The 23,139-nt window shown below is 58.9% G+C and overlaps 2 protein-coding genes across 6 annotated transcripts; one reads left to right on the forward strand and one right to left on the reverse strand.

Moving 5' to 3' along the window:
• The first annotated feature begins 1,045 nt into the window (after positions 1 to 1,045).
• On the forward strand, positions 1,046 to 11,847 carry PTBP1 (polypyrimidine tract binding protein 1). Of its 5 annotated transcripts, none has more exons than XM_081502378.1 (15): positions 1,046 to 1,136; positions 3,366 to 3,396; positions 5,868 to 5,943; positions 6,112 to 6,284; positions 6,364 to 6,510; positions 6,597 to 6,767; positions 6,845 to 6,955; positions 7,029 to 7,203; positions 7,347 to 7,424; positions 8,023 to 8,171; positions 9,262 to 9,295; positions 9,686 to 9,778; positions 9,871 to 10,087; positions 10,229 to 10,306; positions 10,391 to 11,847. In XM_081502378.1, exons 1-15 carry the CDS (start codon positions 1,129 to 1,131, stop codon positions 10,521 to 10,523), a joined length of 1,674 nt encoding a protein of 557 aa, XP_081358504.1. In that variant the 5' UTR covers positions 1,046 to 1,128; the 3' UTR covers positions 10,524 to 11,847. The 5 variants fall into 5 exon arrangements, with proteins under 5 accessions (XP_081358504.1, XP_081358506.1, XP_081358505.1 ...); XM_081502380.1 differs by having other exon boundaries at positions 7,368 to 7,424; XM_081502379.1 differs by lacking the exon at positions 9,262 to 9,295 and having other exon boundaries at positions 8,023 to 8,175; positions 9,662 to 9,778.
• Positions 11,848 to 12,049: 202 nt separating this feature from the next.
• PLPPR3 (phospholipid phosphatase related 3) lies at positions 12,050 to 21,550 on the reverse strand. The gene is made up of 8 exons (XM_081502383.1): positions 21,494 to 21,550; positions 21,037 to 21,157; positions 14,559 to 14,744; positions 14,344 to 14,485; positions 14,063 to 14,258; positions 13,916 to 13,973; positions 13,670 to 13,843; positions 12,050 to 13,402 (listed from the first exon to the last, which is right to left on the reverse strand). The coding sequence occupies exons 2-8, from the start codon at positions 21,109 to 21,111 to the stop codon at positions 12,050 to 12,052; spliced, it is 2,184 nt and encodes a 727-aa protein (XP_081358509.1). The 5' UTR covers positions 21,112 to 21,157; positions 21,494 to 21,550.
• Between the last annotated feature and the right edge of the window lie 1,589 nt (positions 21,551 to 23,139).

Genomic DNA, 23,139 nt, shown 5'->3' on the forward strand with positions numbered 1-23,139 from the left:
TCTCCCCTCGTCCCCAGAAGCCGCCTGGTTTCCGTCTTCTATCCTGAAGGCTCCCTTATCACCCACAGCCCTGTCCCACTCTTGGTATCGGCGTTCTCCGGGATAAGTTTGCAGTGTTCCTCTCCTGAGATGGAGACCCGTCTCGTCCCGAACGTCCCGGGACGGCGAAGTCGGCTCTGAGCGCCCCGGGTCTCAGGTCCCCTGCGTGCTGGGCGGGTGGGTAGCGTCCACCCTGCACCCCAGGGCTTCAGTTTCTCCCCATTGCAGCAGGCAGGCCGCGTCCACCCTGCACACCGGGCCTCGTTTCCCTCCATTACAGACAGGCAGGGCGGGGTTCGCCGTGAGCCCCGGACCTCAGTTTCCCCACCCTTGCAGTCACGCAAGGAGATCGTGGTCAGGGTTCGCTGCTCTGGGGCAGACAAAAGAGGCCACCCCTGGCCTCGTCGTGCCGCAGGCTTGGTGGCCAGCAGTGGAAAGAGCCCCAGCGTCTCTAGAACGCTTTAAGCCGCTGCCATTGCTCCGCTCGCTAACCTGAGTAACGTCTGAATTCGAAAGGGACTTCGGCCAGGTGCCCACAAATAAGATGGAGCCCTGTAGTTTTCCTGCCCGACTTCAAGATGGCAGTGAGCCTCCCTTTGACATCACGCCCGAGGTCGAGGTGATCACTGCCCGTTTGCAAGATGGCGGGAGGCTGGGGAAAGCACGCTTCCCACCGCCTGATCCGCCACGTACCCACTCCCAAGATGGCTTCTCCCGCAAAGCCCCACAAAAGAGGTCAGCTCGCTAACTGGCTCTGGCGCCATCACATGGTCTCACCTCTTCGCACCTCCTCCGACACCACGGGCCGTTTCCGCCTCGAGCTCTAACGGACGGCAGCCTTATCCAATGCCCGCCTGCCACTGTTTTTGGGCCCACCCCTCGAGCGACCTCCTAGCCATTGGGAGGCGCTGGCGGGGTCCGACGGCGCTCGCCCCGCCCATCTGCGCGGCGGGAGCCAATGGGCAGAGCGCGCGGGGGACGTGTTCGGGCGTCTCCGCCATTTTGTGAGTCTATAACTCGGAGCCGTTGGGTCGGTTCCTGCTATTCCGGCGCCTCCACTCCGTCCCCCGCGGGTCTCCTGTGTGTGCAATGGACGGGTAAGTAGTGCTGGTTCGCGCTTCCCGGCGCCTATATCGCGATCCAGCCTTTGTCTCGCCGCCGCCCCGGCCTCTTCGGGGCGGTACACTCGGGGCGCCGCTCCGCCTCCACTCCAGGCCCTCGGGCGCCGCCGAGGTTTCTCTCCCTTCCCCCTATCCTGGCGCGGTTGCGGCCCGGGAGGGGTCGCTGGGTGAGAGGCTGTAGGGATCGGGGGGTGGGGGCGGCCGGGCCGAGCCTTGTCCGCTTCCGGTGCCCACGCGGCCCGTCCCGAGAGCACGCGGCGGCCGCGCCGCCCTTCCCGCTTCCCGTCTGGGCCCCATACGCACGCGCCGCCTTTGGCCCGCCGTGTGGCCCTTCCAGCGCCCCGTACAGTCTCTGCGCGCCCCTTGAGGTCCCCCGCGCGCGTGCGCGGCTTCGCTCGCTCTCGGCAGCCCTGTCGCGCGTGCGCGGCCTTTCCCGCCGCGCGGACTCGACTCTGGCTTCCCCCGCCCGCCGCGGGCCCGGGCGCGGCTGGAGACGCCGCCCTCCCGCCCGGAAGGGCGCGGGCCCTCCGCCGCCCCTTTTGTTCCCTCCCGGCATCCCGGGGTGGCGCCCCGGGCGCCTTGGGGGCGGGGCGGCTCCGGACCTGAGCCTGCTCCCCGCGTGCGGAGGTGTCGGCGCGAGCAGCGCGGCGGCGGGTTTCCGCCTTTGGAAGCTAGTTGAACCCAGTGGAGCTGCGCTCTCGGGTCTGGGCCCCGCGAGAAGCGTCTGGGGGCAGTTGCGGGTGTCTTGTGATGAGCTTCGAACCAGCTCTCCTTCCTCTGTCGGCCGACCGGGCGGGGCGGGCGGTTACGAGTGCCCGGAGGGTCACGTGCCTTCGGTGCCTCGGGTTTGAAATGATAGGTTGCAGGCTGAATTAAGGTTAGCCTTTTAGAAAAATTGCTGCAACAAGAGGAACTTGATCTCGTGGTCTGCCGTCCGCCTAGGCTGGGACGTACATTCCCAGAGAAGCCCTGTCCTGATCCGGGAGCAGGGAAGCCCGTCGGTCGAGGCCGGTGGGAAGAGCTCTCCTGGTTCCCTGGTCAAGTTTTGGAGTTTCCCTTCCTCGTCACGGAGACGTGTTTTGGGGCGCGTCTGCGGCCTCCGGTCGGTTGTGTGGTTGCCTAGGCAGCCGGGCCTGGCCTGCTGGTGCAGCTGCAGTTTGGCCTGCCTTTCTGAAAGTCGGGGGACCTTTTCCAGAAAGGCCATCTTATGTGAAACACTTCCTGCGTCTGTGGCCCTCCCTGAGTAGGAAGCTGCCAGCCGCCCTGGGTTAGCAGTTGGGAAACTGCGTGCTTTTCATTCTTTTTCTGGGAAGTTGTTTCTTGGCTCAGTAAGATTTTTAAAAATCGTTGATATTACCCCTTAAGGTTTTTGTGGGGAAGAAGTGGCAGTCCCATGGCACAGGCTGGCGAGGCTGTGGGAGGGCCGAATCCCAGGTTGTGGTGAACCCTGAGCCGGATGCTGCAGGCAGTGGCCCCAGGGCCTCTGTCTGCCGGAGGCTTGGCCAGGGGACAAGTGACATCATGGGAGGCTCTGGTCTCCTGTGATGGCAGGCTGGTGGCCAGGTGACCTCGTGGGGCGTAGCTGGCTAGGTTCTCCTGAGCAGACCGTTCCTGAGTCCTTAGGTGGCACCCTCCAAGGGCTCTACTGTCCCGAGGGCTTGGCCTGCAGGACCCTGGAGCCTGGGGCAGTCACACACCCCACCTTCCCCAGCGGGTCACTTGGACCCCGGTTGATGAGTAACTGGTGTCAGTTTTATCTGATCTTTTCCACTGGGTCGACCCCTTCTCGATCCCCTGGGGCGGCAGCTCTAACCTTGGGCCCCTGAATTGCCTTTTCACCAGCCTGCCTTTTTCAGGAAACGTCTCCCAAGCACTGCTCATTTCTGGAAAGCAAGCAAGAACATTTCAGTCTTAATCAGCATCTCATGTTTTTTTCGAGGGCCTGCGGAGGGGGTGTCTTTGTCTTTGGATGCATCGGAGGCGGGGCCGGGGTCCTGCCGGGAGGGAGGGAGGGGAAAGGAGCCAGAGGACAATGATGGCTCCTTTTCAAATGGCGATTAAGAGGGAGGACACCTCCCCTACCCAAGCCTTCTCGTTGCTGAAGTCTTGGAGCAGGGGCGGGGGCTCATGCCGCCCCCAGAGCCCACGCTGCTGGCATGTGGTGGGCACTCCTTGCTGATGTCTCCCTTTTCTCTCTCTCTGCAGCATCGTCCCAGACATAGCAGTTGGTACAAAGGTAGGCACTGGGGATGTCACTTTCTCTTTCAGTCCGTTCACTTCTGCGGCTTGAGTGCTCCCATTGCTGGGCTGGGGGCAGTGGGGAGGGGTGCCACAGCCTACTCTGAAGTAGGAGTGCAGGGTGTGTGCCTCCTCTGAGGTGAGGGGCTCCCGCCCTGACTTCAGGACCTTTGCCCTGAAGTCCAGAACAGCACCTGGTTGGAGGTGGGATGCCTCCGGGCTGATGGAACTCTTGACAGTTTCAAGTGGAAAAAGTGGAAGTCTTTTCCCCAGGAGGTTTAAGTGGTGGGCATGGGTCAGGAGGATCCCTGGGGGCTCTGGGGCAGATGGAGGCTGCTTCTGAGGACGTTCTCATTGAGCTCACTTTTGCTCCGAGAAGGGGGCCTCACTGGCAGAGACTGGGTGTCCACCTCAGCCTTGGGGGTGGCCCATTATCCCTGGGAGCAGGCGGCAGCTAGTTTCTGGCTGCGGGGCCTGGGCTGGTTTCGGTTTTCCCAGGTGGACGCTTCACACGCCAGTCTTCCTGATCTTCCTGCAGATAAAACCTGTTTGGTGGCGAGAGGAGGGAGGGAGGGGGATCTCATCCAGGTGTGCTTGTAACTGGCACGGTGACACCCTCACCCCCCTGTTCTGTGGGGGCCCATCCAGCGAGGCCGCTTCCAGAGGCTGAGGGTGCACCAGCGTGGGTGCCTCCAGGAGGGCATCCTGGGTCACCCCTCTCAGGATAAGCACGAGCTGTGCCCCGAGTGACAGGTGTTGGGGTGTTAGTGGTGCTTAGCTGCTGCTGTCCCTGGCTCCGGGCACGCTTTGGGGCTTCCTGGTGGTGCTGAATTGATTTTGGAGCAGGGGCTCTAGTGCAGTTTGGTCTGGCCTTTGTCCCCCCAGGGTTCTGTCTGTTTTAGCTGTCTGCGCCCCAGTGGGCAGTCCCTGCTGAGCCGCTGGTCACTACCTGCATGTCCCTGTGCTGAGGGGAGGGGGGTTGACAAGTGGGCAGACCATATAGGTATTCTTGCCAGGCAGTCGGCTGTGAAAAGGGAGTTGGGGCTGAGATCACCCCCCTCTGGAGGGAGTTCTTCCCCCATCCATCACAGGAGCTGAGATGCCCTTTTTAAGGTTGTGCAGCTGGCGTCCATGTGGGAGCTACTTGGGTACCCTGTCCATTCTTGTCCATCTCTGGCCAGGGGGCCTTTGTGAGCTGAGGGGAGGGGTTGGTCGGCCTCCAAGTCGACTTTCCTGTTGCTTAGGAGGGAACGAGGCTCAGGTGTGTTCCGCCTGGGTTCTGGTTTGTTTAGGGCTGGAACTGGCCGGCTGTCCAGAGCCTGGAAGCATCCAGGTCATGTCCCCACCCCCACCCCCACCCCCCGCCCAAGGAAGTGAGGAAAGGCATGATGGGGCAGGTCTGCCTTCACTGGTCGGGCTTTAACACTTTGCTTCATTTACATCCAACTCCAGCGTGTATGCATTAAGACCAAGCAGCAGTCTGAGCAGCCTCTGGTGCTGGGGAGCCTAGGGTCTGGGTTCGGCGGTGTGCCGATAGCTGGCGGTCTGGCAGTGAGGAGGCCCAGAACATTCTGTTAGCCCCATGGCCTTGTCCTGGCTGTGTCCACTTTCTGTCCTGAGGGCTGGGGAGGGGGTCAGCGCCTGAAGGGGCTCTGAGGCTCTTTGGTGCTGGACCACGGAAGGTGGGGAGGTGTCCTGGATTTGGAGCCTGCTTGTTTGTAAGTGGCTGAACTGGCTGGCAGTTTAGGGGAAGGGCAGAGATAAGGTGTCCTTGATGTGAAGAGGGTGAGCTGGCGGAAAGACAGTTTGTGGGAGAAGAAGGGTCAAGGCTGGGAGGGCGGCGGCTGGTCTCCTGTTCCTGCCAGGCGCTGGTTTCATGTATCGAGGAAATCACAGGTGGATGGCCCTCTGGTGGGGTCTCGTCACCCAGCCAACATGAGGCTGTCTGCCTTTCTCCCTGCTTAAGCGGTATCTCAAGGGGTTCTGGGAGTTAATTCTATTAGATTGAGGCTAACAAGCAAGGGAATTTCTAGAGATAATAATGGGCTGGGAGCCCGCCCATAGGGGCAGTTGGGGAGCCTGTTTGTCACCAAGGTGCCTGCCGCCTGGAGGGGTGGCGTTTCTGGTGGGTGGCGTTTCTGGTCGCTGGGCTCCGGTTTCCTCAGACTGGAAAGTAGGACATACTCCTGCGGGTGGCCATGGTGGGACAAGGGGGCTTTGTCCTCATGGGCTGTGAGCCTGAGCCATGCAGACCCCCCAGACACTGGTAGGGGGAGTGGGGAGATGGAAGGTGGAGGTGGCCATGACACGCAGAGGCCTTGGAGGGGACAGCCTCTGTCCCTGCCTGGAGAGAGCCCCAAGGGCGCCACAGGTGGGAACGGAACTGTGTGCCGGGTGGGGACCATGGCCCTGATGGGGAGAGTCAGGGGCTGCCGCAAGGACACTGGGTTCACCTCGCCTCTCTTGCAGCGGGGATCTGACGAGCTCTTCTCTGCCTGCGTCACTAACGGACCCTTTATCATGAGCGGCACCTCAGCGTCCACAGGTAACCTCACCTGCCTACCGTCTTGCCTGGTGCCTGTGCCTGTCTACTGCATGGTCCTAGGAGCCAGGTGTGGGGCCCACTTTGGCCCGGAAGCCTCCCGGTGCCGGGGAGGGCCCCGCTCTGAGGGAGCCTGGGGTGCCCTATGTGACTCACAGTGCTTTTTTGCAGCAAATGGAAACGACAGCAAGAAGTTCAAGGGGGACAGCAGGAGTGCGGGCGTGCCCTCCAGGGTGATCCACATCCGCAAGCTGCCTGGCGATGTCACCGAGGGGGAGGTCATTTCCCTGGGGCTGCCCTTTGGAAAGGTCACCAATCTCCTGATGCTGAAAGGGAAGAACCAGGTACGAGGCCCCGGGCCAGCTGGGGTGGGTCCCAGAGGCATCCCTGGTATGAGTTGGCTCATCCTGTTCCCATGCCCAGGCCTTCATCGAGATGCACACAGAAGAGGCCGCCAACACCATGGTGAACTACTACACGTCGGTGACGCCTGTGCTGCGCGGCCAGCCCATCTACATCCAATTCTCCAACCACAAGGAGCTTAAGACCGACAGCTCCCCTAACCAGGCGGTGCGGCACCCTCAGGTGTGGGTGGGCAGGGGCAGGGTGGGGCAGGCGGGGTAGGGGCTGGGGGACTCACGGTCTTGTCCCCACAGCGGGCCCAGGCAGCCCTGCAGGCTGTGAACTCCGTTCAGTCAGGAAACCTGGCCCTAGCAGCCTCAGCCGCAGCGGTGGATGCAGGCATGGCCATGGCCGGCCAGAGCCCAGTGCTTAGGATCATCGTGGAGAACCTCTTCTACCCAGTGACCCTGGACGTGCTGCACCAGGTGAGGGGGCTGGGCTTCAGCTGTGGGCAGTGGGGCTGGTGCCTGGGCCCAGGCTGACCCACCACCTTTTCCCACAGATCTTCTCCAAGTTCGGCACCGTTCTTAAGATCATCACCTTCACCAAGAACAACCAGTTCCAGGCATTGCTGCAGTACGCTGACCCCATGAGCGCCCAGCACGCCAAGCTGGTGAGTGGTCCCCAGGGCAGCCGTGCCCCTGGCCGCCAGGCGCCTGCTAACAGCCTCCTTGCTGTCCCCACAGTCATTGGATGGCCAGAACATCTACAACGCATGCTGCACACTGCGCATCGACTTCTCCAAGCTCACCAGCCTCAACGTCAAGTACAACAACGACAAGAGCCGCGACTACACACGCCCTGACCTGCCGTCCGGTGACAGCCAGCCCTCGCTGGACCAGACCATGGCTGCTGCCTTTGGTGAGACGCCGGGGGCAGGCCGCCCGGGCAGGAGTCGTAGTTCAGGCTAGGCGCCCGCACAGCCCACCCCACACCTGCGGGTGGGGCCCTGGCAGCCGGCTCGCACCTGTGGGTGCGATGATTAGTGTCTCGTTTGTTTCTAGGTGCGCCTGGTATAATGTCAGCCTCTCCGTATGCAGGAGCTGGTTTCCCTCCCACCTTTGCAATTCCTCAAGCCGCAGGTACTCACACACTCGCCCCAGCGCCACCTCTGCATGTCCACATCTCGCCAGTAGCTCTGCTTCCCCGGCGGCCAACGTGGCGCAGTGCGGGGGGCCAACCTCCTGGGCGCGGAGTCTGGACAGGGCAGGCGTGGCCGGGCTGCTGAGCCCGCTGAGGACCAGCAGCGCCTGTGGTTGGAGGGATGTGCCCCTAGTAGTGCACTTTGAGCGGCCTGGTAAGCGGAGCGGCATGCGCTGGGTGAGCACACCTGAGCGTCCCTCCTGGGGGCCAGGCGCCCACACGCGGAACAGTCCTGAGCCTGTTCTCCTGCCCGGCATGCTGTTTGCATGGTGACGGGCACCTGTGTGCACGCACGGCCGAGGCCACCGGGGCTCGATCCTGCGTCTGAGAAGCCTGAGTCTTCTGTGTCGTTGGCGCATATAGATGGTCAAGCCAGTACGGTGTGCTCTGAGGAGCATGGAGGGTCGCAGGGCTGGGGGCCAGGCTGATGCCCCCACCCATCCACCCCGCATCTCTTGTTTGCATGAGGATGGGCAGGACCGATTACCTTGTAGAGACCGTGGGCACCACGCTCACCTAACCCCATTCGCTCTGCAGGTCTCTCTGTCCCTAACGTGCATGGGGCTTTGGCGCCTCTGGCCATCCCGTCGGCGGCAGCGGCAGCAGCGGCAGCAGGCCGGATCGCCATCCCGGGCCTGGCGGGGGCAGGCAACTCTGTCCTGCTGGTCAGCAACCTCAACCCCGAGGTACGTAGTGCCTCCGGGAATTAGGAGTCAGGAGTGCCCCCAGTCCTAGTGCAGATGGAGCCTCTGACCGGGCACTGGGCTCTGGAGCTGGTCCAGGCCCAGCCAGTGCCCATGGGCGTCCCCATCCTCCTCTCTGCGCTGACATCACTCACTGCTGCCTCCTTTCCCGCAGTGCTTGGAGTTCTCTTGTTTCCTTAACATCTTAATTTACGTTCCTAATTTCATGATGTTGAGAGTTGAAGTATTTGGTACATGAGAACAAACTTGAAATTTCGAGCCCAGCGAACTTTGGTCTGCAGAGGGGCGCCTTGAGGGGGGGTGCAAGCTGAGGCCACCCGCCATAGTCCCTGAGGTGGCAGCCAGGCCTGGCTTGTCTCGGGGCTGGGTTAGCTCAGGGAGCTGGGGTCCAGTGATCGAGGCTCAGTATTTGCTTCTCGAGAGACGGGGTTCTTGTTTAATGAGCTGCTCTCCTGCCTGTCTGACCTCGTGTGACTCTCGGTCTCCCCAGTCCTGTCCCAGTTCCTCTGGCCAAGCTGTCCGCTCGCAGCGCCCGGTGAGCCTGACTGGAGGCTCCGGTGCGGGCTGAGGAGACGGTTCCTGGAGGGCCTGGTTGGGGGAGTGAGTGGGGGGCCAGCAGGCGCCGCCTCCTCCCCGCGGAGGGTGCTCCGGCTGTCTGCCCGGCGTGTGGCCTGTAATGTGTGTGGTCTTGACTGATGGGGCACCGCGTGTTTTCTTATGTATTTACTGACCTGTGTTTTTGCTACTTTTTTTCTTTTCTCCCCTTCCCCTTTCCCAATTTTTTTTCTTGCCCTGATCCGGAATTTCTTTGCCAACTGACTGCACGGTACTTCTGCTTCCTGTTGTTGCTTGAAACAAAACAAAACCATAAATAAATAAAAAAACAAAATTCCCCCTCAAACCCTGCTCTCCGGAAACCAACCTGCCCTTGAATATTAACATCCTGACAACTTCATCATCCATCAACCTGCACGCCTGCGGGGCTGCCTCCTCGTGGTGGACGATTGGCAACTCGCCCCCTGACCTCTCCCTTTCCCTGTCCCTCGCTGCCTTGCTCTGCTGTCCTCTAAAGAGAGTCACACCCCAAAGCCTCTTTATTCTTTTCGGTATGTTATTGTTCACACTTTTATTACCTTGTTTTCATGTAATTGAGGTGGTTGTTACGCCCTGAGATTCCGATGCGTGCGGTCTGGGCTGCGGTTTGCGTATTTATTTGGACTCTATAGAGCATGGTTCCCTGCCCGCATGCCGTTGGCAGCGTAAATGTGTCGGTAGCATGCTACAGGATGGTTCCTTGGCAATTGACCTTTCCTGGATTTTATGGCTTCTTTGCGGAAGGCAGCCCTCCCAGTCATGCTCCCTGTGTCTAGACAGGTTCTCAGAGGCAGAATAAGCAAACTGGGGAGAGCCAGCCCTGTGTGGGAGTGTGGGTCGCGGGGACGGCGGGTGGGCAACTGGGGCCTGGGGCTCAGCCCCCTGTCCCTGTGCTCTTGAAGGCGTGTACGGAGATGTGCAGCGCGTGAAGGTCCTGTTCAACAAGAAGGAGAACGCTCTGGTGCAGATGGCTGACGGGAGCCAGGCCCAGCTGGGTAAGGGGTGGCCAGGGAGGGCGGGGCTGTGAGTGGTGCCCAGGGCCCTCAGGTCATGTATGCTGTTTCCCCACCCCCCTCACCCACCCCAGCCATGAGCCACCTCAATGGGCACAAGCTGCACGGAAAGCCAGTGCGCATCACGCTCTCTAAGCACCAGAGCGTGCAGCTGCCCCGTGAGGGCCAGGAGGACCAGGGCCTGACCAAGGACTATGGAAACTCGCCCCTGCACCGCTTCAAGAAGCCTGGCTCCAAGAACTTCCAGAACATCTTCCCACCGTCGGCCACTCTGCACCTCTCCAACATCCCGTGAGTGCCTCTTCCTCTTAGATGCTTCCATCATCTTATGATACTTCATTTCTGGGGCGCCCACCCGTCCCTGGACGTTCCTGTCCTGAGGGAATGACGTTGACCTTGCACAGACGGGCTCACACCTCTCTCCACTTGCAGGCCCTCCATCTCTGAGGACGACCTCAAGATTCTTTTCTCCAGTAACGGCGGGATCGTCAAAGGGTTCAAGTTCTTCCAGTGAGCAGAGCCCCCTCCCCCACTGCCCCCAGGCTCCCCGCCCCCTTGCGGCTCCTCATGCCTGTGTTCCCCCACCCCTTGCAGGAAGGACCGCAAGATGGCGCTGATCCAGATGGGCTCAGTGGAGGAGGCCATCCAGGCGCTCATCGACCTGCACAACCACGACCTGGGTGAGAACCACCACCTGCGGGTGTCCTTCTCCAAGTCCACCATCTAGGCCGCCACCCAGGACCAGCCTGCCGGGCACCCGGCGACAACTTCCATCATTCCAGATAAAAAGCCACTTTAAAAAGCAGCTGAAGTGACCTTAAAAGACCAGAGATTTTATTTTTTTAAAAGAGAAATCAGTTTACCTGTTTTTAAAAGAAATTAAATCTAATTCACTTGCTCACCTTGGGGAGGTGGGGTGCCAGCCTCAGGCTCTTGGTGACGGTGGGCGGCACCACCCGCCCGGCCCCTGCCCGTGCCTTCTGCCGCCTGCAGGGCGGGCGCTCCTAAACCCCCACTCGGCTTTCTTGTGCCTTAAACCCACTGCTCTGGCAGGGCTTGCGGGGTCAGCCTCCCCTGGGATCATGTGCCTGGTGTGGTGGGGGGCTGTGGCTGCCACCCAATCCTTTAATCAAGTGTGTGATTCTCCCCCAGCCTTGGGGCCTCCCCGGACCCTTCCCTGTTGCTTCTTCAGCTTTGTTTTCACTGTAATCTCTGTATTATGCTTCGATGCAGCTGCAGACACCTGTGCCTAGCAATATTTCCAGTTGACCAAATATTCTAATCTTTTTCATTTATATGCAAAAGAAATAGTTTTAAGTAACTTTTTATATAGCAAGATGATAAAAATGGTATGAGTGTAACCTAAACTTTCTCCTTGTGGTATGACCTTGTATACTGTACTTTTATTTTATTCCTTGTCATTGAGTCGCGGGGCAGGATCTAGTTTCCAGGGCAGACACAGCGGGGCCGGCATCTGCCGCCCGATGCCTTATTCACACCTGACTGTCCTCTTCTTGGAGGACAAGTGCTCTTCAACTTTCAGGGTTTCTTTTTTTCCTGCAAATTTTGGACCAAAGTTTTGTTTCTGTTTTTTTCCTGCCTCTAATGCTGGGACCCCAGGAGGTGGGGCAACAGCCCTCCCCTCCGGTCTTCATGCCTCGTCCTGCACTCACGGGTCCAAGGGGTGCCCTGCACGCAGGCCTCTGCTGGCCGGCCCTCACTTGGGGCCTGGGCCTCAAGTTTCCATGTCGGGGTGGAACAAGGGTGTAAATATTTATAATTTTTTATACCTGTTGTAAGACGTGAGGGGCAGCAAATGCAGTTTTTTATGGTGACACAGATGTATATTTTGATAACAGCAATTACAGGCTCAGTATTGTAAGGAGCACGGCAGGCCCCGCCCGCTGCCGGCTTGTAATGCAGAGAGAACTGAATTAAAGCGATTTTATAAGAACTCCTACCTTTTCTGTAGGCTCTTTTTTCCTGTCCACATGTAGAAGGCAGTCTGGCCAGTCTGTACTGGACTCTGAATAAACTCTCTGTATCCTGCACTCGATTCCCCTCTTTATTGGGCCTGTTGGTTTCACTGCTGTTTTCTCTTCTGTAAACTCGGCCATGTGGGGTTTTGGCCCCACCCCTACACCCAGTACTCCAAAGACTCAGACTGCAAGCTCTCCTCCAGGATCGCCTTTTATTGTCTACTAGGACCTCCCCCCCCCCCCCGTCCCACTCCCACCCCCCCACCCCCCACCCTCAGTCCTTGAACCTGCGCGCAGTCTGCATCTTACGGTAGTAGCTCTCGGCCTCGGCCTCGGCCGCCTCCCGATCGCCAAGGGCCAGGCCTACTTTGCGCCGCAGCGTCGACTCCCGGCTGCCTGGTCCCAGTGCACCATCGACTGTGCCCAGTGGGGGCAGCCCCTCACCCGTGGCCAGGTTGACAGTGGCCACGGCCCCAAACCGTGGCTCCTCCTGGTCCACATCACTGACTGATGAGCCTGGGGAGATGCCCGGGGGCTTGGCCCCACCACGGAAGCTGAGGGCCAGGTCCCCCAGCTCATAGCCACCCTCTCCCTCCACCCCCTTGGCCCCGACTCCTGCTGCCTTCCACTCCCAGGGCCCATTACCCGCGGACAGGTGGACCACGGGGTGGTGGGGTGCGTGTGCATCAATGGTGACGATGCTGGCAGAGTCGCGGTCAGACGGTGACCTGTACTGGGAGGAGTCGGAGCTGGCACTGGATGAGGAGGCTGTCTCGGCTGCTTTGGGGCCGGGTGCACCTGGAGCCTTGGACATGGCAATGACCTGCAGCAGCCGAGGCGGGTTGGCCATGCGGGGCTGAGCCGAGGCTGTGGCCACCATGGCTCCACTCTTCTCAGCCATCATGAGCCACTTGGCCCGCACAGCCGCGCTGCTGTTGGGGGACAGGCCAGCTGCTGCCTGGGCCCCTTCCTCCGGGATATGAACCAGAGGTTGCGGTCCGGCCCGAGGCGGCAGGATGACACGCGGCCCGAGCCCTGGCCGAGCCTGGACTGTGGGGTACAGTGAGGGAGGTGCTGGACCCTCCTCCCCCTCCTCCTCTTCTTCCTCTTCTTCCTCTTCCTCCTCCTCTTCCTCCTCAGCCATGGGCTCTGCGGGCGCCCGCAGGTGTGCAGGGCTGCCCTCGTCTGGTAGCCCCAGGCCTCTGCCCTCCAGCGACTTCTGCTTCCATTCACTAATGAGCTGCTTGGAGCGGGACGCGTCCAGTGGAACATGGATGGTCATGTGGCGGCGGGCGGGGTCGTCTAGCGACGGCGTGCTGACACGGGGCAGTGTGTGGCTGAAGGTCACCATGTTCTCCTTGCCCATGGGGCTGCGCGGGGCCAGCAGGTCCACATCCACGCTGGCCCGCTTTAGGCTGCCCAGCGAGGTCTTGTCGCGGGCTACAGGCCGGGGCATGCCCTCCAGCTGGCTGGGCGGACCTAGCTCATCAGTGCTCACAGACTTGTTCTGCTGGTACACCGAGTCGTGGCCCCGCTGGGTCAGGGCCCGTAGCGCGTCCTTAGTTGGCACCGGGGCCGCTGGTCTCTCTGCTGGCGGGGCCTGGAAGTTGCCCACCGCATGGCAGGCCTAGAGATGAGATGGGGACTGGGTGTGAGGCCTGTGGCTTGAGACCAGGGTCCCCACCGGGCTACAGACGTGCCTTGGGGGTCAGAGAGACCCCTAAAAAGAAAGGTCCACCTTTCTCCCCACAGGACAAATTCTGGCGTCACTGCACATTTGGCAAGTCGGCGCTCATGAGATTCTGCCTCCAGCTCCCAAGGGAGAAGATGGCAGCATCCCCCCGGGTGGGTGGGGCTGGCCTTCCCCCTCAGGCCTCCCTGTTCCGCCCCTCACCAGGTAGGCTGCTATGCCGGCCCCAATGAGGAAGCCTGCGTAGACATCCACTGGGTGGCTGCGGTACTGCGTGATCTGGGTGAGGCCGCAGACTCCCGCCGCAATGGCGAAGGAGAACACCAGGATGGGCTTCAGCAGCTTAGTGGTGTCCGAGATGACTGAGTTGAAGTACATCTGCCGGGGGACAGGCAGGTGGTCAGGGCAGTTGGTCCCTGTGGGGCATCTGGGGTGCAGGGCAGCACTCACCGACACGTAGACAGCAGCAAAGGCAGACAGAGTGGCATGCTGGGATGGGAAGGTCTTCCTGCAAGAAACACCCAGGTGAGCCCTGAGGCTCTGGGACCTGCCTTAGCTTCCCCACATGCTTGTTGGGACAGGGCCAGGCATGCTCACCGGGCAGACAGGATGGCATGGGTGTCGTGGCCAGAGCATATGTCCTGTGTGATGTAGGGATTGGCCTCACACGACGTGCCCAGCAGAGTGTAGTTGGGTTTGCAGACAGTCAGGAAGAAGGGTGCGTGGTAGCCCGTGGCCAGCTGGATCACGTCGGTGACCAGGGCCGTGGCACACAGGCCAAACACGTGGACACCTGTGGGGTGGGAGTGTAAGGGCCGGACATGGGAGCTGGGGCCAGACCCACCACCCTCGGTGCGCACATGCCACGGGGGACTCACCTACAAAGCGCACCGTCCGCCGAAGGAAGGAGTTGAAGTTGCAGCCGCCGGCATGGATGCTGCCCTCGGGCCCACCTGGGCCCCCGCTGCGGCCCCACAGCCGGGACTGTAGACAGTACAGCATGCCCTCGCCCACCATGATCTGTGGACATGGAGGTGCTCAGCAAGGCTCTGGCCGGGGGCCCACAGCCAGCCAGCCCCGCCCTGGGACTCACCGAGGCTGCGGGCGCAGCAAAGGCCAAGCTGAGGAGCATGAGTAGTGGTATGAGCTCTTCACTTGTCTCCACGTAGGGCATGGACAGCGTGCGGTCGTAGCACTGGAAGCCCACCTTAGCTGGCTTGAAGAGGTCAGTCAGCTCCAGGAAGTAGAGGGACACGATGGAGGATGCCACTATGGGCAGCTGCAGGAAGAACGCTGGCCAGGGTCACACCACACTCGTTCACTGAGTCATCCACCCACAAATTCAGTCCCATCACTGACTCGTCTACCCATCTGTGCTGTTCACCCACTGATCAGCTCATTCATCAACCAAGTCACCCACCACCCATCTGTGCATCTAACGGAGCCATTCCTGCACCCACGATTCACTCATCAATCCACTAATCACCCTATCAACATTCCTTCCACCCATCATCTTCCATCATCCATCTACTCTTGCTTGCTTGCTTCCTTCCTTTTACCCATCTATTCACACATCTACCAACCAACCCACCCATCATCCATCCATCAATCCACCAACCATCCCTCCATTCATCATCTATTATCCTTCCATCTATCCATGCACCCATCCACCAATCCTCTTCTATCACCAATTCATCAATGTTCCATTCATTCATCCACTTATGCTTCCTTCCTTCATTCCATCCTTCATCCATACTCACCCGTCCATCCATCTACCCATCCACCCATCCAACTAACCATCCATCCATCAGTCCACCCATCCCCTCATCCATACAAATATCCATTCATACATGCATCAACTTCTAACATACATCCATTCATTTATTATCCATCCATCCATCCGACCACCCACCCATCCTTTCCATCCATCCATCCACCCACCCACCCATAGGTACTGTCCACCCACTTACACTTCCTTCCCTCTATTCTTCCTTCCTTCCACTCATTATCCACCCATCCATGCATCATCTTCCACCATCCAGCCACCCATCCAGCCACCTATCCATCTATGCACCCTCTCATCTATCCATCATCCATTTATGCTTCCACTCAACCACTCATTCATTAACCTACTCATCCATCTTCTCATCTATCCATCATCCTTACATAAACCCACCATGAATCCATTCATCCATATATCCATCCATCCATACACCTATCCCTCCATCCATCAACTTCAAACATCCATCTATTCATTTAGTCATTTTCCATCCATCTGACCCCCACCCATCTGTCTATCCACTGATCCTCCCTTCTTTCTATCCATCCATCCATCATCTTCCATCATCCATCCATCCATTTATCAACCCATCCATCCATCCATCAATCCACCCACTGCCCCATCCACCATCCATCCATCATTTTCCATTATCCATTCACCATCATCACCATCCATCATCCCATCAATTCGTCATCCATCCTTCCATCATCCACCCACCCACCTCTATCCATCTATCCCCTCATCTTTCATTCCTTCCATCCATCCACCCACCCATCTAGCCATTGTCTTCCATCATCCATCCATCAATCCACCATCCATTCATCCATTTACTCATGCTTGCTTCCTTCCTCCATCAACCCATCCATCCATATATCCATCCACTTACCCATCCATCCAACCACCAATTAAACCATTTATCCTTTCATCCAAACACCCACCCCTCTGTCCGTCAAGTTCCAACATCTGTCCATCCATTTATTCATTATCCATCTGACACCCACCTACTAACTCATCCTTCCTCCCATCTATCATCCTCCATCCATCCATCCACTCATCTTTCCTTCCTTTCTTCCTTCCATTCATCCTACCTACCCACCTATCCTCCCATCCATCCACCATCCCATTCATCCATTCACCCAATTATCCTTTCATCCAAACACCTATCCTCCGTCCACCAAATTCCAACATCCATCCATCCAATTATTCATTTTCCATCAATCTAACTACCCATCTGCCCATCCATCCACCCAACCTCCCTTCTATCCATCCATCCACATATACATCCCTTCTGCTGTCCTTCCATCATCCATCCAATCTACCATTCATCCACCCCTTCTTCCTTCCTTCATGTATTCACCCATCCATCCACCATCCATTCATCCATCCACACCTGCTTCCTTCCACCTGTCTACCCATACATCCATTCACTTACTCTCCCATCCATTCATCTACCCACTTGCCATCCTCCCTCCCAAAATAAATCCATCAATCCATCATCCATTCCTAAATCCACCATCTATCTATTACCCATCCATTCAATCATCCATTCATCCAGACATCCATCCCTCCATCCATCAACCTCCATCTATTATCCATTTTCTAACCATCAAACCACTCACCCATCCACCCATCTGTCCATCCATCTACCCATTCTCCCAAACATCCCTCCATAAACTTCCATCAGCCATCCACCTCCATCTATCCACCTACCTATCCATTCACCCATGATTCACTCCTTCCTTCCATCCACTCATCCATCCATCCACCCACCTACTCGCCGCCCATGCTTCCATTCATCCTTCTACCCACTCACCCTTCCATCCACCCATCCTCACATCCATCCATTAATCAACTATCCATCCACTTACCATCTATCCATCAACCCACACATCCAATCATCAATTTGTCCAAACACCCATCCCTCTATCCATCAACTTCCAATCTTTCTATCCATTTATTCATTTCCCATCCATCAGACCACCCAGCCAGCCACATACTCATCCTGCCATCCATCATCCTCCAACCTTCCTTCCACCCATCAACCTACCCACCCATCCACTCACCCATTGACCCATCCCTCCATCAACCCATCCATCTATCATTCATTTATTCAAAAACATCCACCCATAAACTTACAACATCTTTCCATCCATTTACTCATTATCCATCCATCTGACCACCCATGCTCCCATGTACCACCCATCTATCCATGCCCTGACTCATCCACCCACCTATCAACCATCTATCCATCTTTCATCTCCATCCATCAATCCACCATTCCATTTCTCTCCTCAGCTACCTTTGCTGCCTTGAACAATCTGGGAAGGGCAGACAGGTTCCTGCCTCTTGGCCTCTTCTCTCAGGGACGGATAGATGGATGGATGCACTTAGACCCACCTCTGGGGTCCTGGCCCTCCTTGGAGACAGCCTTCCTGGCTCCAGCCTGTTCATCTCTTCTGCTGCTTTTTCTCCTCTGCACCCCATACCCCTACATGCCAGCTTCACACTAAGCCCCAGGAACATGGGTGTTGGGCCTGAATAAATGAATTTTTATTTATAAATGAGTTCTTTGAGTTGCTCATTCATACAACTGTCTTTGTGCACAACCTGATCATGTGCCCCCAAGTGATGGGCACAGGGCACACGTGACGTTCTTTCTTGCTCAGAACAGTTATGAGGAACAGGTGGGAGGTTGAGGTTCAGGAAAGCTGAGCTGCACCTGACCGAGTCGCCGACAGTGTGCCCGAGGAGGGCAGTGGGGCAGGCTCTACACCGCCACTCACTCACCCACTCACTCACCCACTCATACTGCAAAGCACTGACTGAGCAGATTCCAACGGAAGCAAACCCTCCCAGTGTCCTCTGCCTCCCCTTCTGGTCCATGGGTCTCAAACTGACGCATCCACTGAGGCCAGCACCTCTGGGACCAGAGTGTAGGGCTCAGCTGCCTTGGGAAGCTCCCACCTCCACTCTGTCTCTACAATGCCTTGAGCGGGGCCTCTGCCCTCCATGCAATCCTGGCTGGAGGCTTCCAGAGGGGAAATGCCAAAGTTGGGTGAGCTGGGTTTGAAGGAGCTGGGCTGGTGTCCAAGGAGCATTTATGGAGCACCTGCTGCATGAAGGCAGGAGGCCCAAGGCAGCTGAGTGAAGCAGTTCATGGCCACCTGCCTGGGCTTGCATCATAGCTCCCCCCCTTCCCTGTGCCTCAGTCTTCCGAGCTGAAAACAGGAACAATACAGTGGCCATCCCCCAGGATGTCTGTGTAGGACTGGACGAGCAAACACATTGAAATCACTTAGCATCTGCCTTAGTGGGCAGATGGTGTCCGGCCAGAGAGGGTTTAGGGTACAACCATAAAATCAGCAAATCTTTCCACAAGAGGGTCATGCTGAAGACCTCCCTCACGCCTTTCCAAGCCCCCGGCAAAGTGGCTGTAACGCCTGGCCAGCTCCCCCTGCTTCTCCTCCAGCCCTCTGCCCACATCTCTCTGCCAGACCCAGCTGGAAGCACCTGGTGGCAGGGTGCGTTGGCGGCAGGGGCCCCACTTCAGAATCTGACACTCCCTGAGGGTCTGTAAGTGCCTCCTAAATCCCACCACCCACTTCTCACTGCTTCCAGAGACCCTCAGCTGAAAACCAGGAACCCCTCAGAGCATATCTGCCCCAAAGGAAAATCATTCACACACTCACGATGGCGGGCTAGCGTGCTTGCTTTGGGGTCATGTGTATTTAAGAATGAATAAATGTAATACTGGGCTTCCCTGGTGGCTTAGACGGTAAAGAATCTGCCTGCAATTCAGGAGACCTGGGTTCGATCCCTGGGTTGGGAAGATTTCCTGGAGAAGGCAGTGACTATCCACTTCAGCATTCTTGGACTTTCCAGGCAGCACTAGTGGTAAAGAACTTGCCTCCCAATCCAGGAGATGTAAGTGATGCAGGTTCAATCCTTGGGTCTGGAAGATCCTCTGGAGGAGGAAATAGCAACTAGCAACACACTCCAGTATTCCTGCCTGGAGAAGCCCATGGACGGAGGAACCTGGAGGGCTACAGCCCACAGGGTCGCAAAGAGTCCGACGCTACTGAAGGGACTTAGCACACACATACAAACATAATGCTGGCAGTACAGGAAATGCAGACTGGGGCTGGGATATGGCTTTGCACCTCTAGGGTTGGTCAAAATTCAAACATCACCAACACAGGTGCAGACATGACTATGGGGAAACAGGCAAGGTCAGGGGCCTCCGTGGGTGGAATTTGGGGTCTTTCCACACCCTGCTCCCTAGAGATGCACAATGCAGACAAGCTCTGCATTCTGTGCGGGGTGACACAGGCCAAAGAGTTTACAGTCTCCTCCTAGGAATGTCTGTGAGACATCAAGGCTAGGAAACCCCCCAACCCCCCAACCCCCTAGGGCTGGCACTGGAGTACTAAGGGGCAGTGAAAAATGACGGGGCAATGGTAAACAAAGATCTCTGCTAGAAATGCCAAGGGCAGAGACTTCCCTGGTGGTCCAGTGGCTAAGATTCCACACTCCCAGGGGCCCAGGTTTGATTGCTGGTCAGAGAACTAGATACCACATGCTGCAACTAAAGATCCTGCATTCCACAACTAAGACCCTGCCTGCAGCCAAAAGAAAAAAAAAAGGCCGAGGGCAGAACCTGCTTATAGGTGGTGGGGGAAGGGCTACATATGGTGAACTTGAATGGGAGGCTGGCTGTAGTCATTTCAGTCATGTTGGACTCTGCCATCCCACAGACTGTTGCCCATTAGACTCACTGTCCATGGGGATACTCCAGGCAAGGATACTGGAGTGGGTTGCCCTGCCCTCCTCCTGGGGATCTTCCTGATCCAGGGATTGAACTCATATCTCTTACTCTCCTGCATTGGCAGGCGGGTTCTTTACCACTAGCGCCACCGGGGAAGCCCCAGGTGAAAGGCTTTTTGGAAAGGGAAACAGGTGAGAGTAGTGGGAAGTTGGGGGGAGCTGAGGGTGAGGGGCTGCCTCCGTGAGGCCTGTAGAACACTGAGGAGGAATAACCTATTGTAATAAGGATTCAAAATGCAAACTTGAAAAACTAACCAGGTTTTCTGCCTGTGGGGGAGGTAACCAGCAGTCTGAGTGACCCTGCTCAGGGTAGGGTTGGGTACTGTCTGCTCAGGTCTGGGGGACTTCACCCACGCCCAGCCTGGGCCCCTCACTCCAGCTGGGTTTCCTGGCGTGGCGAGCAGGGGGCATTGTGGGTAACCCAGGTACTGATCAGGTGGATTCGTCTCACCAGCACTTCATTAGCTCTCAGTGTGTGCCAGGTGGCTGCACTTACTATCTTAATTTGCAGCACTCCTGAGGCCCTCACTACCTGCGGAGCTTGTTCTATCAGAGCTCAGGGAAGTGCACGAGCCTCCACGATTAGCAAGAGGAGGAATTTCAATTCAGACACTTAGGCCTTCGGCCTTCACATTGCAGGAAGACATCGCATCCATACCGCGCCCCCCTCCCCGCCCGCCCACCGCGCCCAGCACCTCGCTCCAGCCACTTCGTGTGAGCTGCTGACCTGAACACCAGACTGAAGGTCCCGCCTCGAGCATCTGTTCCAGCTCCCGCAAAGCCCAGAACATTCTCTTGCAACTCCTACTCGTCCTGCAGAGCCCAACTGTTCTGACCGCCCCCCCACCACCACACACACACAGGCCCCTGGCTGTGCTCGCCCGGTCCCTCGGCGTGGGGTTCCCGAGGGCCGGCTGAACGGAGGCCTCTGCCCCGCCCCCACCAGAGCGACCTCCCCCCCAGTCACCTCCACGAAGTAGAAGCAGGGCAGAAGCGTCATGCTGTCCTTCGGGCTTTTATTCTTCTCCTTGGTTGAGATCATGGTGCCGGGGGCGCCACAAGCCGTAGTTGGAGGGGACAAAGCCGCGCTGGAGGAGGGGAGGCGCAGACTGAGCCCTGGGGGACCCGGTGCCCGGCGCCCGCGGAGGAGGGGCTGGCCGGGATGCGCAGGAAACGCCCAGGGAAACTGAGGCCGCGAGGCAGGGGCCGCGGCCGCCCCTGGCGCACTGCGGTCCTGCCCAACCCTCCAGCTGCCTCCCCGGTTGGAGGGGCCGCGAGAGGGCTCGGCAGAGAGGGCGGGGTCGGCCTGGCCGAGAGCCTCCGGGCCGGGGTCCCACCCGCGGGTCAGGGCTGGGGCCTCCGGGACCCCGAGGGCCGGAGCCGGTGGAGGGGTGGGGTCCGCGCTCCGCCCGCAGGCCCCTCACCTGGCGCGCCCGCGCTCGGAGGGCGGAGCTGGCGGCGGCGGGGGCTGCGGCGCGGCGGGCACAAAGCCGGCCCCGCCCCCGCGGGGACGGAGGGCGCGCAGGGAGCGAGCGGCCCCGCCCGGCCTGAGACCCCGCGCCGGGCGGCCTGGAGGCTGCGCGAGGGGCGGGGGTTCTTTGTCTCGGCGCGTCGAGGGCGCCGCGCGCGTCCGTCGCCGTCCCCGCCCCCCGGCTCTGCGCCCTTGGTCTCTGGGTCTGTGGGATCTACGTCCCCCGCGGTGGGGGAGCACGAAACGGGGTCTGCGGGCTCCTCCCCTCCCGGGCGGCTCAGATGATCCCGGGGAGCCCCAAGGAGGCTGGGCGCGGGCGGGGTCTCCGGGCCTCCCGCGTCTCTGCTCCCACCCACCCCACCCCACCCCGCCTGCTCCCCGGTACGCGTTTCCATGGCGAGTTCCCTGGGCGCCCGGGCCATCGGGAGACAAAAGAAGCTGGGGGTGGTAGTGGGGGCGCCGTCTCGCTCCCGGGCTCGCGCCTCGCCCACCTGCCCTGCATCTTCCCCCAGCCGCCCGGGGTCTACCCTCCACTGGTCCGACCGCGGCCCCTCGCCTGGCTCACAGCATCCGAGGCACACGGCCCGGGATGCTCCGCGATGCGCGCGCGGCGGGAGGGCCCTAGTGTTGAATTCACGTGAGGCTCCTTAGGCACCGCTTGCTGTTTGCAGGTGTTTCCACAGTCATGAGGGGTGGGGGCCAGCTAACTGTCGTTTGACAAGTGGGGAAACAGTCCCCCGGGCACTTAAATCACTGTCTACGGTCTCCAGGACCCAGACGGCAGGATTTTGTTCGGCTCATTTTGTTCACTGTCTCCTGTACACCTAGCCCGGAACAGTCACGGGGGAGCCGCTGAGAACAGGGACAGACCGTCAAAATCAGTCCCGCGGTTAAACGTCCAGTTGGGTCGGGGTTGGGGGAGTGGGGAGGGCTGTGCAGCCGGAGAGCCCAGTGTGTGCAGCCGTCCACACTCCAGACCCTTCCTGGCTGTGGCCCTTCTTGTGTTAAGAGAATCAACTCCACGTGTCTTCAAAGATGATCCTCCGTGTGGTTAAGGTCCAGAGAGTTGATCCCACCCGGGCCTCAGTTTCCTCACCTGGAAATGGGCATAACAAGACAGCTTGGTGTAGGGGACACATTTGGCATGTCTGTCCTGCCTCCCCAGGCCTGATGCGCACCTGGACTCCGTTTCCCCGCCAGGCAGGGGCAGAGCCTGGGCTGGACAGCCGTTGGGAATCGCTAGTGTTGAAAGGTGACCACAAACTGTCCTCTGGAGGCAGGAGGAAGGGATATGGGGCAATCATGCTTGATGCCTCCTGGGGGCGTGGGCAGAAACGAAGGGATGTCCCCGGAGACCTTCCTGACAGCTTGGGGAACCAGGAGAGGGTCTGGGGCAGGATCAGGAGTCAAAGGGAGGGTTCTTCCTCCTGTGGATCCCCAGTGGTGGAGAGGGAGTGAGGTCCAGCTCTGATGGTACATGGCCCAGCAGCAGCCAGGGATGAAGGGGTGGGGGTTGGGGGGGGTGACGACTTGATTCTGGGCACTAGGGAGCCATGGCAGAGTTTAGAGCAGGCAAGAGGGTGGAACACACCAGGTGCT

The sequence above is a fragment of the Giraffa tippelskirchi genome, chromosome 6 (assembly GCF_054371585.1).
Source record: "Giraffa tippelskirchi isolate mGirTip1 chromosome 6, T2T-mGirTip1v1.2.pri, whole genome shotgun sequence".
NCBI lineage: Eukaryota > Metazoa > Chordata > Mammalia > Artiodactyla > Giraffidae > Giraffa > Giraffa tippelskirchi.

Coding starts and splice junctions, on each gene's coding strand:
- PLPPR3 (XM_081502383.1), bottom strand. CDS start 21,111: ATGATCTCAACCAAGGAGAAGAATAAAAGCCCGAAGGACAGCATGACG. Junction 14,259..14,343: donor GCGGACGGTGCGCTTTGTAG/GTGAGTCCCCCG, acceptor CCCACCCCACAG/GTGTCCACGTGTTTGGCCTG. Junction 13,844..13,915: donor TTGCTGCTGTCTACGTGTCG/GTGAGTGCTGCC, acceptor GTCCCCCGGCAG/ATGTACTTCAACTCAGTCAT.
- PTBP1 (XM_081502378.1), top strand. Junction 9,296..9,685: donor AAGCCTCTTTATTCTTTTCG/GTATGTTATTGT, acceptor GTGCTCTTGAAG/GCGTGTACGGAGATGTGCAG. Junction 9,779..9,870: donor CGGGAGCCAGGCCCAGCTGG/GTAAGGGGTGGC, acceptor CACCCACCCCAG/CCATGAGCCACCTCAATGGG.